Source organism: Sparus aurata, chromosome 19 (genome assembly GCF_900880675.1).
Source record: "Sparus aurata chromosome 19, fSpaAur1.1, whole genome shotgun sequence".
Taxonomy (NCBI): domain Eukaryota; kingdom Metazoa; phylum Chordata; class Actinopteri; order Spariformes; family Sparidae; genus Sparus; species Sparus aurata.
This window is the reverse complement of record NC_044205.1, coordinates 13,661,928-13,678,539: the sequence shown is the minus strand read 5'-3', so window position 1 is coordinate 13,678,539 and position 16,612 is coordinate 13,661,928. Positions and strand designations below refer to the sequence as shown.

Below are 16,612 nucleotides of genomic sequence, written 5' to 3'. Positions count from 1 at the left end.
TCATAAAATGGTCCCACATGGCTCGGCTGTTGTGATCCCAGTCTCCAGAGGCCCTGAGATTCCAAACTGATTGCAAAAGAGAGAGTTATTAACATCCTCTATGCATGGCTGAGCCTGTGCAGCCATTTCAGACTAGGAATTTTAGCAAAGCAGCTGAGGTGAGGGTTTCATCTGAAAAATAAAAGGCTGTTAAAAAAAAAAAAAAAAAAGTATTTTCAAATCACTTTGCGATCTCTGGGCTTCCAGAGACTTGGATTACGCCTGACAAATCCCCGCCCACTTCAGTTGTGTAGGAGAATGTTGCAACGCTGTTTTTTGCTGTGAAGCTCCAGAAATGTTTTTCTGGATGACAAATCTTCGGCGGACGTTCTACTGACAATTGCAGTGAGTTCATAATGACGGAATTTTGATTTTTTTTTGGTGAATTAATCCTTTGAAATACTCCCGTCGAGAGCAGCGCATTGGTCATGTGCAGTCGGCACCAAAACCGTCTGCCAGCTTAAACGAAGCTGTCTCTGTTTGGATTTCATCAATGATAAAACATCTGTCAGTTGATATTCTACAGACTCAATTTCTATAGGTACATTGAAATATACAGTGTTTCATTACATTTAACAGGTATTTCTGTAGCACCATGATTGGCAGCTCCTCCTGCATGGGTGCTCATAGCCACATGTGAACCATTCTTTGCTGTGTTAGTGTTATTTTGTAAATCCTAACAACACGATTTCTTATTCTCTGACAATACTATCTAATTTAAATAGAATTCATCTTGCACTTTACCTTTGTCATTGTGGAACTCACACGACCAGAGGTTCCTCACATTTTGTCTCACTCTCAGTCTGTTCGTTCAGTCAGTCTAACAGGGCATGGCAGGGGATGAGAGCTCTGCCACACTGGGAGAACTACATACAACCACGGAGAGTCAAGGAGATTGTGTCTGCTTTAATGGGGTGTTGCAGCGTGCTGACAGAGGCTCGCACCAACTAAGCCTGTACTGGCTGCTTTATTGGGCTAACATAAACTGACAGAACACCTGGTTGCAGATGCTTGTGTAAAGATGGATTACATGCACTAACACCTGGTGCACACTGTGGATTGAGGGTGTATGTGTGCGTGTGTGTCTGTGCGCGGGATGAAGGGGAAATAAAAAAAAAAAAAAAAAAAAACAGCTGACAGCTCTTGGAGATGCTTCTGTTTCATTTCAAAACACCACCTGAGCCCTAATCCCTCTGTGCAAGGTGCTAATTCACCGTGGGATGCTCAAATACTCCAGGTGAGGCACAGGTCACTATCCATCAAGCAGGACTACTTTGCATTTTGTCCGGGTAGAAAATATTGGAGGCGCGTTATTCACCTTCACAAAATATGTTTTACATGGCAAATGTTACAAAGGCGTCTCAAGACAACAAAGTTCTCATCCAGTCATGCATCACTTCATAAAATACAGACAAGGTGAAGTTTTTTTTTGAAGATAGTCTATATCTTTATTTACTATGACAACCACACCTAATACCTAAGTCCACTCAATGACTAAAGATTTGTACAATTTGAACAATTTACTCAAGAAGAACAACTGAGCAAAACAAACAAACTCTTTCACTCTTTCAACTTAAATTAAACATAGGAAATCATTCCTTCTTGGCAGAGTAAATTTCTTTCTTTCGTTCTTTGAAAACCTGAACATTAGTGTTGCAACAAACGACACTTGAGTGTAAGGGGATGGGTGATTAAGGAAGAGGGTGGTGCGTGTTTGCGCGTGTTGCTGTGCATCGCATCATATCTTAGGAAATGCCGATCTGGATTGCGGGGGCTGACACACAGGTTCTGATATGCAATGAGCCACACCTGCAGCAGAAATAAATGTAATACATGTTCCTTCTACACTGACAAACAGTCACATGCTCGATATATTGTTTTCAAACACTTGGAATGTACCTCGTTACCTTGATCCTACAGTGAAGAGACTCACCGTTTTCTGAACTGCTTCTCTGCAAGGCTTTGTCCAACTTGTAATAAAAAGTACACCACTCCCTTGTGATGTTCACGCTGATGTTGCTGCAAACACAAAGCACCCTGCAGCTGCTTCACAATACTTTAGGCTTTCCTTAGATTTCAATACATTTTTGGCTGCATTTTGATTCCAGCTGACTCTGGTGTGCGGCAGATAAAATGTAAATCCATGTGAGTCAAAAATAATAATCTTAAAATCTAAGCAATGAGGCACTGCTGGGAGACTTTTACTATGAAGCAGGCAGGAGTTTGCATTAAACGTTGTTGCCCAGGGTAGGCGTGATTACAGCTCCAACAAGGCAGGCAAAACTGGTGAGCAGATCAGAGATCAGTGAGACTCCACTCGGTCATATGAAATATAAGACACAGGTCCAAAAGCTGTATTAGCTTCTGCTATATCTGTAGCTAGCTATCTTGGCATGCATGCAGTAGCTCCTTGGGTAATGACAGCCACCATTACAGTGGAATGGGCATGTTTTGCATCTAACTGGCTCTCCTTACTGAGCATCTAAAGTATTGAAAAGGTCCAATTTCCTGCCTGGGGTTACTCATACTACCTCTCTAATAATTGGTTAATGCTGTTATGTATGTGCTACTCTCCATGCGTTTTGGCAACAGTTTGAACAAAGTGATACACACATGAAACCTCTGGAAACTAAAAGCTTCTTCCTGCATTTTTTTTTTGGTTTGTGTCGATAATGAAACGGGTGTCCACCTCATGATTGGTTGATTGGTTCTTTTGGTCAGTGAAGATCATAGGTAGAAGGCTGGAGCCTGGGCTCATCACTGTGAGGTGACTGGTTGGCCTGATTGATAGGTTGCCGTGATTGGCTGGTTGCTGTGACGTGTGGTATTGGTCAGCAGATGGCTGCGGTGAGAGTTCGAACCCCCCCACAGACCGCGATCTGAGATCAAGTTTGTCCGTTTATGTTTAATCCTAGAGTGATAGCCATTTTAGAAGACCCTCCTTGCACTTATACCACCTTAAGACGATACAACTGTCAAAACACTCCTCTTGGGGAGAGGAGCAAATAGTGCAGCAGCAATGCAGCAGGGGTGTATAGAGTGGGACTTCTAGAATGGCTGTGTTGGCGTTGGGTGTCTGTTACTGATAATTCCTCTGATTAATAAGGAGATCTGTGCCTGAGTGGGGAAACGTCTTCATCCTATGTGTTCCATTGGGGAAGGCCGGCTGGTGGAGTTTGCGTAGCCGTGGTAGCCTGCTGCCTGGCTCACTTGCGGGGCTGGTGGATGTGCTGGTTGATGTGCTGGCCGGGGGGCAGCTTCGGGACACAAGGCTGGGGCTTCTGGTGGGCCACCTGGGCGGCTGCAGGAGTGAAGTCCTTATCACCCTGAACAGAACACAGTCAGTGAATAGTGTTCAAGAGAAGAAGAACGAACTGCAAGCAACTGGTTTGGCACAAAAAGCGAAGACACTTAGAGCATAAGCTGCAAAATGGGTTCATGATTTGTCTGTCTGACTAACAAGATGAAGGTTGATACCAAAATGACTTGGGATTTTGACATTGCAATTCTTATAAACAGGAAATATGACAAATCGCTATCATTTCCCTACATCATGACTGATCAGCAACTGAAAAGATAACGGACACATTTCAAGGTAGAACAACATATTTGATAGTCTTTGACTATTTATTTAAGCCTCGAAGCATAATGCACTGCAGGTAATTAAGCTCTTCATGTAGCGTTACGTATTGAAACTAAGCCCGCCTGTCCTTCCAGCCTCTTCATGTCACACACAACATCCACTGCTAGTGTTTGAAGATCATTTTGGAGGTTTGGTGAAGAGACAACAAGACAGGTAACGTTACATTGCAAGCTTGCCTGACGTTACATCCAGTTTGTTTCACTTCAAGGCTTAAAAAACGTTTATCAAAGATGTTAGTTTTATATTTTAGAATCAAACAGTAAAATAAGATAGGAAGTAATTGAGTACCAATGTTAGCTCTTACTGTAACATTGGCTTATGGTTTATCAAATGTGTTTGTTTAACCTTGAAATATGGCCCTGTGTGTCCCTCTGGAATTTCACTTTCTATTGTCTATTTAGCTTCTGATCAATCAGGAGGAAGTTATAAGGATTTGTCAGATGCCCTTTAGTTTATCTGATCTGGAATCTTGAGCACAGCATTATGTAATCATAACCGCCCTGAATGTGACATCAGAGGAAGATGGCCACATGTGAAAATGGGCATATGAGCGGTCGAAATGGAAAGGAACAGCTATGCGGTTCGTTATTCTTAATTGTCAGTATGAAATCCTTAAATGTCTACACAAGGCCATGGCATTTTTTTGTTTTGTTTTTACAATACCAGCTTGTTTTACTGCAGGTCTAACTGCACACTTTCCCAAAGTACAGTTAAGAGCAGACTTAAAATAGTGTTTCTGAAAACTCCCACATATCAGATAAACTGATGTGATTGGCCCAACACAGGCCGAGTCAGATGGAAGATGCACATGCCACTGCAAATGAAACACGAGCTGACAGATTTGTCTGGTTCCCAGGCTAAACCTCATAGTTAATTTTACATTATTTTATCTTAAAACTTGTCAGCTGGGGAAATCACGACTGAAGCTAAATGTTCAGATGACTCTGCCCATCTGCTCTGCCTGCATCTTATCTGCTGCAAACATACAGTAACAACACACAGCACAGCGGATATCCATCCAACTGAGGACGGCTATTAAACAGTAGCACAGTGAGGTGGTTGTTACCAGTAAGAGGACTGCCATCAAAGTTAGACTAGGTAGTAGAATTCACATTTAATTAAGGGAAAGATCAGCGCAGAGGACATTAACTGAGCAGTAAGCACAACAGGAATGTGTACAGTGCTTTGTAATTTGTGTTTACGGCTGCGTACGCTATGCTCACTTTATGCCCCATTTTTAAATCCTCTCCCTCCGATAATCATAATAACAATGAGGAAATCCGCAAAGTGCACCAAGGGTAAAGTATGGAGCACTCATCTGTCCCCGCTCATCTGCTCTGCAACCTCAATCTCTTATTCCAAGAAAAAAATGCCCATAAAGAGCGTTGCTTCTAAATCGGATCATGGCAGGAATTTGATCATTCAGACGAAAGCAAGGTTTTTACATCAAAGACGTGCTATGATGATGACTCCATTCCTTCCCTTCTTTTCTTCGTATCTTTACCTGCCGGTATTCATTCCCTCGTCCTCCACCACTCTGTTTGTTTCCTTTCTCATGCCGGTTCCTGGCTCCCCCGTTTCTCACTGCTTTGAGTCAGACACCTTAATTTACCTGTTATTCCCACGCCACTCTTCTCTCCCGCCTCCTTCACTCCGATCTCATTTACGACACGTTAGTCTAAGTGGATGGATGAAATTTGTAGCTATACATCTGCACGCTCACATGCATCTCCGGGTGTGAAAAAGGAGCTTTTTCCACATACAGCCCGGTGGGGAGTGGGTGGCGAGCTTGGTCAAAGCTGGCAAACCAGCTGCTTAAAGACGGCATTTGCGAGAAGCGCACATTAAAACACGCATTACATTGCCTCATGCATGTCTAAGTGGATTAATATCTCAGGTTTTAATTCCTCCAGTTAAAATATTAAGCTCGCTTTCCATTTCAATAATGCCGTCTCATGTGTCCTGATGTCGCCATATGTTAGTACTCGCCATTAATATAATAACCTCATATTCTGATTTCTCAGGATAACGTTACATAACTTCATCAACATTTACTCACTCACACACACTCGGCCCGTCCGTGTGAAACCTCTCGCTGAACTTTACTCGCCCACCCCATCCTCGTTTGACCCTAATCCTGTCTTTGTATGTGTGCGCGGGTTTTGTGCCGTCCTGTATTTGCCACTAGTTTTCCTCCATGTGTATGTGCGACGGTGGGCCCAAAACATTTACAGCGTGTTTGTGTGTGTTTCTTTCATTTAAAGCCAATTCCGCAGCCAACTGCATGGGACACGGATGGATTTGACCTCCAATTGCCCCGCTTCTCTCCTCTGATGCTCAAAGCTTTCGCTCTCCTCCATCTCTGTCCTACTGAAAGCGCAGGTACGGGAGGGAATGCAACAAATTAACTGTATTACTGCACCACACTGTCAATCGAGTCGTGCTGATTGGCAAAGGCATATCTCCTGCTTCCTTCTAATCATTTAAGTATACAAGAAGAAAAAAAAGCGGCTCTAGGGAAGTAGCGTGGCATTTGCCACATACCGTTTCCAAATCTCACTTTTCTTTCAGTATTTTAACGTAAAAACAAACAAAACGGAAGCAATCTTGAAGAATGGAACTCGCTTAATTCAGCCAACCCTCGCCTGTGAATGCCATTCTCTCACTCAATGAGAAAGGAAAAGGTAGAAAATACACAGCCGGGAAACGTCCTTGTTTTGTTACATGAAAGAAAAAAAAAATCCCAGCAGACCACAAACTCCACACACAGACACTGAAGTGTTTCACTTAGCCTCTAAAAAGGCTTTTCCTGAGCATTTGTGCAGCGCTAGCCTCCGGGTTTGATGGCAGTGATAGGGGGCGAATGGGAAGGCTAGAGGAGGATCGGGGGGGATAAATGGGACGCCTGCCACCTTGCTGATATCACCGCAATCTTCCGCAAACAATCTACCTGGTCCGACAGGCAGAGAATGGAGCCATCCAGGGATTCAAGGACACTTTTTCTCACACACGCGCGCGCACACACACACACACACACACACACACACACGCACACACACACACGCACACACACACACACACACATTTAATCCGAGACATACAGTCAAAAATTAAACAAACAAGGCTATTCACAGACTCTGACCCGTGGTTTCAAAGCGGCAGGTCAAGGCTGTCGAAGCCCGAAACAAACAAACACAAACACACAGGTCCCTACGTCACATAACGCAATCTGACATCAGGTCAAATCCTTTTGTGAAACTCAAAACGTTGAATTCAATTTGTTAAAGAATGCGCCAGACCAGCGTTTGTTCAACTCCGCGATCATTCCATAATACGGTGGCACTGTATTAAAACTGCATTATACTGCATCGTTAAGTGTTGCCATGTTCAACAGAACAGGAACATGCAGTATATACAGCAGAAAAATGCACCAAAAAGAACGGAGGGTTATGACGGCCCTGGTTTAAACCGATCACTGATGGTTTCCCTGTTCAAGTTACTGCCACGTGTAATATTTATTCAAAGGTTAAAAATGGTTATTGTTCTCACAGCATTATCTTAAATTCGACATATCTGATCACTTCTCCTAATCCTTCTTTACCTTATCGTATTTTTCCTGTTTCTCACTCCACTCCATTTTCTTCTCCCCCCCCCCCCCCGCGCTCTGCCTCATTTTCCCTTTTCTCTCTTGTTCTATGGCAGCGCTAAGCCTCCATGTCTCCCTGTAGAGCTCATGTCCCAGATATAAACTGCCTTATAATGCGTATTTCAACACTGCTGGTGGTCTGTGTGTGTGTGTTTGTATGTGTGTGTGTCTCTTACCTTTGTAACCACTCCAGACACAATCATAGGGGCCTTTGGTGGGCTAAAAAAAAAAAAGAGAGAGAAAGAGAGGAGAGAAAATTGAAAATTATTTGCAGGACAATATACAATTCAGTCTGCAGAGTGTGTGTCCGGTGCTTTTTTTTCTGTGGTGATTGTGTGTGTAATTTAATCACACTGTGCACAGGGTTAAGGGTGCAGCTCTACGGAGTGTGCAGTTAAGGCAACATTTATAAAAGTTCACCGATCAGGTGGCTCCAAAACCTCCCGAAGTGACACTGTGCCAAAATTTGAACATCCCAAGTTGTCGAAACACATAACACCCACAGTCTTACTCTCTCTGGCAACACACACACACACACACACACACAGGCACACAAACACACACACACCAGGATGGACCTGCCAGCAGCTTAAATAGCTCCCATTCATCCTGGCCAAACACTGAGGCTCACAGCTTCTGGACGGAAAGCACGAGAAGAGGGAGGGAGGGCAGGAATAGAGGAGAGGGAAAGAGAGCTAAAGAGGAGCATGATGATAAAAGGGAAGGATTTGGGAAAGGAGGAGAAAAGGAGAGGAAAGAGACGAGGAGGAGGGAAGGAGGACACAGGGGTAAATGCAGGTCAGGGCAGACGGGGGGGGGGGGAGAGGGAGGCCGGCGCTCACTCAGACATAGAGAAAGGGTAGGAATGGAGGCCGAGGAAAGGATGAGGAGGAGGAATGCGGAACCCGAGGTAAGTATCGACCTTGGCATGACAAACGAGCGCCATCTAATTTTACGGCGTCGCCACCCCCCCTCCGGCAAACGAGTACAGTTGTGGTAGCCACCTTCAAAACTCCACTCAAAGGCGTGAGCTACAGCGGCAAGCACGTCAAACTCAGGGCTTACCCTCATTAACAGCCTAAACATGTTGATATGAAAAGTTTCTCACGCAGACTGTGAGCTGCAGCCTCAGCAGTCGGAGTCCGAGCACCCATCTGAAAACATCTGAAACACCTGCTACCTTCTCTCCAATATAAGCGATCCGTGCACAACTTTTTAAATCACAATCAATTAGCGGTTATGGACCCAACACATCTGGCTAACCTCCGTCTCCTGCAATCAACATTTTGGCACTGAATAACACCGTGCCACTTATCTTAATGGGAATATTTATACCATGCTATTAAATTCATGTTCGGATATGTTGAATTTCACTGATTATTCCTTGTTAGCCACTTGGCAGAATGGTGGGTTAAGAAGCTCTTTATTAGCAAGTCAATTAACTGAAATATGGCATATTAGCAAGGAAAGTGTTCCTAATTCAAATTAAGTACACTTTCTAGCTGTTTAGCTAGATTCCTGCTGGCTTGCAGGTAGAGCTTTCAGACATTTGAGGTTTTCTGGGGAAGAAATGGAGAATAAATGTGCGTACGGCAAGAGCCAGATGAAGAAACCTAAGTCATCTGTGGGAAAATGCAAACAGGGGATTCATTACGTATGCTTGTTTGGAAGAACCTGTTGGCTAAACTTTCATCTTAAAACACATCTGGCAAAAAGCGCCATGCAGCACATAGCAGAAGTATCTGCTTTCATTACACACAACAGGTTGAAAAACGGCACGCTGGCGTTATTGTACACCAGATTTTCTAATTTATTCTCCCTTCGAGCTGGAAGCTAGCTCGTTAGCGTTCTGAAACACAAACAGAGAACCGTTTTTTTCAGAAGACATCCTTTACAGGTGAAAAAAACTTTACGACTTTACACGCTCTAAAAATTAATTAATACCCATCTTTTACACCGTGCTGCAGAGACGTGCAGCATATACAGTGGCTGCGTCGGTTTCAATTTCAGCTGAAGCTACAGCGAGGTGTGACACAGTGGGGTTGAGGTGAAAAGGCACGCTCAGTTGGATATGTATTCACATACTGAGACAGCGTGGGCTGGTATTCACTTCACGCTGATTTGTCACATGTCTCTATTCCACCGAATGTCTGTCTCCATTGTGCAAACTGCAGATAAATCCTGAAATGCTGCAAACGTACAGTACAGCGAGGGAGGGGAGAGGTATGAAAACAAAGGCACGGACAGGGGGAAAAGCAGAGCATGTTAGCATCAAACTGTGCCCGTTGTTGTGGCCAGGGAGACAGACGGCAGACAGGTGGGACACGACTACACAGACAGACAGGAGCGACTGCTAACAAGCGTCTGACTCTTTCAAAAAGCGTAAAAAGCTCTTTTATAAGTCAGAAAGAGACTAGAAGCTTTCCACCTGACTGGCAGGTAAATACACAGATGCTCTGTCGTCACATTTTTGTAGACGGACACAAATGACAGGTTTTAGTCACACTCGAATCGCGCACTAATACACAAAAGCTTGAGCGGTGAGATTAGACTCCTGACACCTCTATCCTATCTGTGTGGCAGAGTGGAGCGAGTTGCCCAGAGACAGAGAGAGAGAGAGAGAGAGAGAAAACAAAAGTCATAATGACATCGGCTGTGGTTTGGTGCGACTGGGAGGAGGCTGGCTGCGTATGAGGACGGGGGGAGCCTGCAGGGGGCAGTAGAGAGCTGTGAGGAATCCTGGAGAGGAGTCGCTTTGTGCCAGGAGAGGCGAAGAGTTAGAGGAAAGGAGAAGGGGATCGAGGGAGGGGAAAAAAAGAGACGGATGAGGGATACAGAATGCTAATTGGAACTAATGACTCAAAAAGGGAAAATGTGCGTTAATGCGCCTGCATGGTGTTTTCTTCTCTGTCTTCAGCTCTACAGCCACACCTCAGCAACACCACCACCACCACTGCCACTACTACCCCACCCATCTCTCTTGTGCTTCAGCAGAGCAGGAAGTTTGTTGCCGTGGGCGAAGTGGTGGTTGCTATAGAAACTGATGCCTGTTGCCTGTCTCTCTGCCTCCTCCCCCTCTTTCCTCCCTCCTTCTCTCTCTCTCTCTCTCTCTCTCTCTCCCTCTCTAAACTTTTCACCATGAGCTGTCAGCTTACTGCACATTTCACAGCAGTTCCTACATACTGCGGGTATGTGTGCAGTGATTAAGTCGAGCATACACCCAAGCAGCAGCACCAGGCTCTGACTGAAACACATCCACCTCTCACCCAAAATATGTAGGAGAGGTGACAGCGCAACTGACATGAGGCCTGTGAGCGCCTCGCGTGCAGTTCTGACATGTTAAGCTGACATGTGGGCAGCTCATAAACCGTACGTCCACTTTGTTTCGGGGGGGGGGGGGGGGGGGGGTACATGTTAAACGACGAAACAACCATACGTTTATCTGTTCGCCTCCTTTTCTACATCTTCCCGTCTCCTGCTCCCGCCTCTCTGACTCTCACTGAACATCACATTTTTGCACAGAAGAAGAAACACCAGATTTATTCCAGATGCATTTTGAAAAACACATTCACCTGACAGTTAGCAGGCAGGGAGCCTCTTCTGGGTCACCGCTTTTCCTCTGACTTATTCCTCCCGTTTCCTCTTTCGTCTCACCCCCAACCACCCGTCTCCCCCTCTCTCCTCTTTTCGCATTTTCATATCGCCATGGCACCCCTCGCTTCCCATAACCATAATAATCCACCCCTTCCCCAACTCGCCCTAATCCAGGCCACCTCTCCTCTCCCTTTTCTCTCCTTGCCCCATCTGTCCATCTCGGCTAGATTGGGTACGGCAGGTGTTCCCCTGACTACAACGCTTCACTGGCTGCTACTAATGCGAAATTTACCCAGTAGCCACCTGCTAGACGTCCATCAGCGTGACACAGCGAGGGACAGACAGAGAGCGTGTGACTGAGAGAGTTTCACTGACTGTATACTGATGGAGTGCAGTTACTAAGCCTCTCCTTTTTTCTGAGAGCTGACAGGTAATTTTTTCAGGTTTAAGATAAACATTTCGCAGGAGGATGGTAAACCTGTGTTTACACGGCCAGGCCGAGGGGAGTTTATCAAGCTAAAGGATGATTCTAAATGGTCTCATTCGGCGATTTAAACGCACTATTTATCTAATTTATTTCCGCAGCGCAGCTAATGATTCGTCTTTTTTGACTAAGCGACATAAATACTAAAGCAACTATCAAGCCATGTACGGCTCTGCTCAAAAGTTTTCAGGTCACGGGAAAGAATCAGAGAAGCTTCATCCGACACAATCCTTTTTTTTAACGTTTAGCTGGCTCCCTACCAGTGCAATTTATTATAACACATTCATCACATCTGCGAGACTGCAATGCAAGCCGTAAAGGAAATCACACAATTGTAAAAACAGCAAGGGGGTGTTTCTTTAAAAACCCGAATGGTGATTTGTAAAGCTTCTGCTTTTTGGAACGCCTTGCATGCAGTTATCTGATTCAGAGCAGAAACGTTTGGTTGATTAAATGATTAAATGACGGAAATATATCTGTATTTATTTCTACAGTCCATTAAAAAGTAACAATTTGGGGCATATTTTGACATTTTCCTGGACTAAATGATTGACTGAAAATAACGGAAGATTCATTTGTGCTGTAAAAAAAATCACGAGCTGCAGCCCCGATGGGATTTCTCAAAAGACGTACAGTATGACTCCATATCCTCCCAAAAACCATGACAAAATAAGGAAGTGTGTATTCAGCGGTCACACCCTGACCAGTGTCTGCTCCAACTGCAATGTATGACAGCCTCTCTCATTCTCGGGCAGCTCTCTACCCTTGAGGAGTAGGAGCCAAACAAACGCATTGTTCTCGTACCACTGTTCTCTTCCTGACTTCACCTCTTACGTTAATGCTCTGCCTATTACCGCCACTCATCTAGGCACGAATGCAAAGGGCGCAGGGGAAAATTACTTTATGCCACAACCAGGCGCGTTGTTAGATCTGTGCCTTTAAAAAAAAAAAATATATATATATATATATAATTGCCAAATGATGAAAATAGCCCCAGAGGTTTTTATGTGGTTGCATATCAAACGGCCAGCAGCCACAAATGCAACACTGTCACCAGCGCAAATTGTGCAGAAGCTGTCCTGGCTTTCCTCGTGGCATATGCCCATATATGGGCAGAGTCAGAATAATTTGTTGCAAATTCAACATCAGTGTCATTCTTTCCCCTTCTGTGTGTCACTGAGATTACCAGAGCCCGTCTATTAGCCTACTGTTTAGTACCATTGCAGCGTTTTTACTAGTTAGTTATTATGGATATATGGAGGTTATTTAGACACAAAAAGTCGCAGCCAGGGCAAGAAGACTTAGAGAGTGAGACATCATCTCCCCCAATGCCTGATAATACTTCCATCAGCTCAGGTTCGTGAAAGATTCTACTGTGGTCGTGGGTGTAGTCTGGGTGTGTAGTCTCTGTTAAAAACCGATTTTTTTCTCTTAATACCCTACAAAGCCAACTGTAGGCCTAATGCAGACAGACAATGAAGCGAATAAATTATAATAGAGAATGTTCTACCTGCTCTAATAGCCTATGCACACAGCACAGGTCTTATTACAGGCTGTAATATCTTTAACTAAACTATTACTACTACTGAACAAGGACTGCACTTAATTTCATTGTATCTGTTACAATGACAATAAAGATATTCTATTCTACTCAGTAGGCCTATAGTGAGGGAAAATTAGCTTTATTTGTGATTGAAATATGACAATGAGGACCCAGTGATTGGCCTTCCTTTTCTTTTCAAACTACGTTGAAATTGCATTTTTCACGGCCCAATTTTCAAAATTTCCCTGTGGGCAGTGATGCCGGTAATGCGTTACTCTAATCTGACCACTTTTTTCAGTAACGAGTAATCTAACGCGTTAATATTTCCAAACAAATAATCAGATTAAAGTTACTTATTCAAGTCACGGCGCGTTACTGTTATTTTTGGAAGTTTCCTTAGTAAAAATATATATTTTTGCTTTCTTCTTGCGACCCGGGGAGTGATGCGACGTATGCGACAAGTCACGTTTTCAGCATGAGGACAACTCACGTGTAACACCACACAGTGACACGAACACAAACAACAACGGAGGGAGGAGAGAGATACGTGTTTTCTAGCCAGAAAAAGTTTGTGTCAGCTAAAGATGAGAATATTAAGGTTCGTTGTACACTCTGTGCTGGCTGTAGTTTTTAAAGGAGTGATCAGTAATCAGATTCCTTTTTCAAGGTAACTGAGGCAACACTGTCCCGGATATTTTGCATTGCTAGCGACGTCCCTGGCCACAGCCACCAGGCCTGATACTATTCCTGCTCTAAATTGCAGGAAAAATACTCAGAGAACAAGATGGATGAAGAACATGCAATATATAATTTAATGTGCATGTGTGTGATTGCGTGCATGGAGTACATGTGCACAAAAAAATGTCTTGACAGTTGGCAATGTTCTTGAACCCTGCTCACTGCTGTGCACTGCCTGTCAGTTCTCATTTACCACCTGTCATTAACACACACACACACACACACACACACACACACACACACACAGATATGCAGTGTGAACAGGCCACCTGTACAGATACGCACATAGCTGACGAGTCCTCATGAATATTGAGCAGACATATGTGGGTGTGCGAGCAGGTGCGCACACACGCGCAACACAATTGCCCTGAAAAAATAAGTACCAGCTCCCACCAACTCCATCACAGAACGCAGTGACCTCAGTGCAAACAATGCACTCGGGCAGTAAAAGCCAAAACCTGCCAATATGGGAACAGTACAATTACTGACTCTCGGAAAGCAGAGCCGGAATGATGTAAAACATGCAAAAACCGAGGCTGCTTATAGGAAACAATAGCGACTGCTGAATGGGCTGTTTAAGTTAATGCTGTAATTACGCAGTAATTATGTTGTTTACCGAATTAGCTGGCGAGAGTGCACAAGAAGTCTGCTGCAGAACTGCCTACAGTAAAGCCCTGTAGAAAAGTGGAAACAGTTAAACTGCTAAGTTGACTATTTGCAGGGTGTGAGTTTGTGTGTGTGGGTGTGTGCGCGGGGGCGTGATTACTGCTCACAAATCACCAGAGTCGTACACTGAACACACATCGACGCTGTCCCTCATAGATGGCCTCTCAATCTCACTGTAGACAGCACTCGAGCAGTCTTACCACTGCAGTTAATGTATGTAGCTGCTGCTGTGTGTGTGGACAGACTATGAGGAATGACACGGCCCACCTCACCTGCATAACAACAAGACACTCAAAGGGACACAAAAACACTACAAATGACGAGGCCATGTTGTGACTGTCCTTTGCTGCTGTCTTGTGTCTCTTTGTGATTGTTTTGCCTCTTTTGTGATATATTGTGCCTCTTCGTAGTTGTGTTGCATTCCTGTGGTAATTTACATCCCTTCATAGTCATTTCAGTGAGTATCCTTGTTGTGGTTTTGTGACTTTGTGGTCATTTACATCTCTTTTAAGATGCTTTTTATCTCCGTAGTCATTCTTTTTGTCTCGTTGTAGCTGCTTTGGGTCTCTGTGAAGCCGTGTTGTGTCCCTTTGCATCCCCTTTTAATAATTTTACTGGCTTTCCAACTGGCCCAGGGACCTCATCAACCCATTAAGGCTCATTGAGCAATCTGTATATGACTGCGTGTGTGTACCTGCTGCTGACGTACTCCTCTTCATCCTCATCTTTCTGCGGCGGCTCTGGGACGGCAGCAGGCTGGTGCTTCTGCACTATCCTCATGCCTCCTGCCTTTACTGCAACACACACACGCACACACACACACGGAAACCTATTACCTGGAGAACTGAGACAATTTTGAAGAACTCACAAATGATCGATATATAAAACATTGTTACAGTGAGAAAACACAGATATCAAAGACTCTTGTATAGAACTGTGTAAGTTTGTACTGCTTTTGTGACTGTTTGGACTTCAACTTTGTATTTCATTTGTGAATGAATGACCGGGGCTAAAGCGGCTGTTTGCAAGCAGCAGTTCTAGGGGGGGGGGGGGGCAACAGGGGCCAATGCCCCCGTAACTCTGAGTCTGGACCCCCCTGTGGCCCCCCCGACAGGGAGTCTGCATCAATAATACAATGACAGATTTCTTGCAATGATTTTGTTTTGAAGGGAAAGGCAGAAATAAAATGTCTTAGCAGTTTACTACCCACTCAAAATTGCTGAAATTGGAAACACTGTATTGTCTGAATGAGGGATTTATCTTTTTTTCCGGGTTGTATGTGCCCCCTAACAAAAAAGCCGGCCCCAACCTGGCCCCCCTATTAAAACTGGTTTAGAACCGCCACTGGCCCCTCCTGCCCAGGTGTCCTTGAGCAAGACCCTGAAATGTTGGCAGCTGCGGGACTGCTGTTCGTTCGCTGGCCTTGACCTCTGGCCTCGTTGCAGAGGGGCTGCTCACAGGGTGGTCATCTCCATGAACATATCTCCACGCTGGTCTCAGGCTGACACGGATCCCAGGCTGGGAGCGAGGTGCATTTATTATCTCACTGTGCTATCAGCTGCTGAGGCCCAGTGCCCCGCCGCACCGCTCATGTCCACGTACACCTTATCTGATCCCCAGCCTGCATCCACACGACTGCAGCCTATGACCTCCACGTCAGCGCCATCCAGCAGCAGCAACGACCGCCACGTTACAACCCAAACCTTTACACGAGAGGTCGATGGCTGCCAGTCGCTACAATATGACTCGTTTCCATCATGTTGTGCCAATCAGGAAGTAGACAAATGTGCGGAATTGAGAAATATGGCAGATAGCGCGGCACGCGATACTGTACGCTAAACACACGCTGTCAGCCGCTGACATCTGCACGCGCAGTGATTACATAAGTATTAATCATCATCGTGTGATTTGTGCTCCGAGGAGCTGCAGAAGCAAAGGCCTTCTTCGGGTTTTCTAGGAAGCTTTGAAGGGAAAAAACAACAACACAGCAGCCTGATGAGCCCTACCTGCGGGGAGATGTCCTCCTTTGGTTTCGATCTTCTCCTTCGGCGGCGATGACATGTCTGCTCTGACCCGGGGTCTGCGGCGAGAAGGAACCGGTGCGTCTGACAAACGAATCCCTGCTTTATTCTGCCCGGAATTGTGGACTACACTTCAGTCTGGATCGTCAACGTGGCTTTTTTCCTGAGCATTGTTTGGAAACGGTGCGTCATGACGTGACGCGGGGGGGGGGGGGGGGACGTCGGGACGTCGGGCGTT

General features: G+C 45.0%; 1 protein-coding gene across 1 annotated transcript; it reads right to left on the bottom strand.

Moving 5' to 3' along the window:
- Positions 1-1,456: 1,456 nt before the first annotated feature.
- On the bottom strand, positions 1,457-16,578 carry dap (death-associated protein). Its single transcript, XM_030398708.1, has 4 exons — positions 16,360-16,578; positions 15,048-15,147; positions 7,505-7,547; positions 1,457-3,365 (listed from the first exon to the last, which is right to left on the bottom strand). The coding sequence occupies exons 1-4, from the start codon at positions 16,412-16,414 to the stop codon at positions 3,246-3,248; spliced, it is 318 nt and encodes a 105-aa protein (XP_030254568.1). The 5' UTR covers positions 16,415-16,578; the 3' UTR covers positions 1,457-3,245.
- Positions 16,579-16,612: the final 34 nt, after the last annotated feature.

What these genes read in the sequence shown, in the direction of transcription:
- dap (XM_030398708.1), bottom strand. Translation starts at nt 16,414, where the DNA reads ATGTCATCGCCGCCGAAGGAGAAGATCGAAACCAAAGGAGGACATCTC. An exon ending in GAGGAGTACGTCAGCAGCAG is followed by an intron (nt 7,548 to 15,047) that starts GTACACACACGC and finishes TTTTTTTTTTAG; the next exon opens with CCCACCAAAGGCCCCTATGA. An exon ending in TGTCTGGAGTGGTTACAAAG is followed by an intron (nt 3,366 to 7,504) that starts GTAAGAGACACA and finishes TGTTCTGTTCAG; the next exon opens with GGTGATAAGGACTTCACTCC.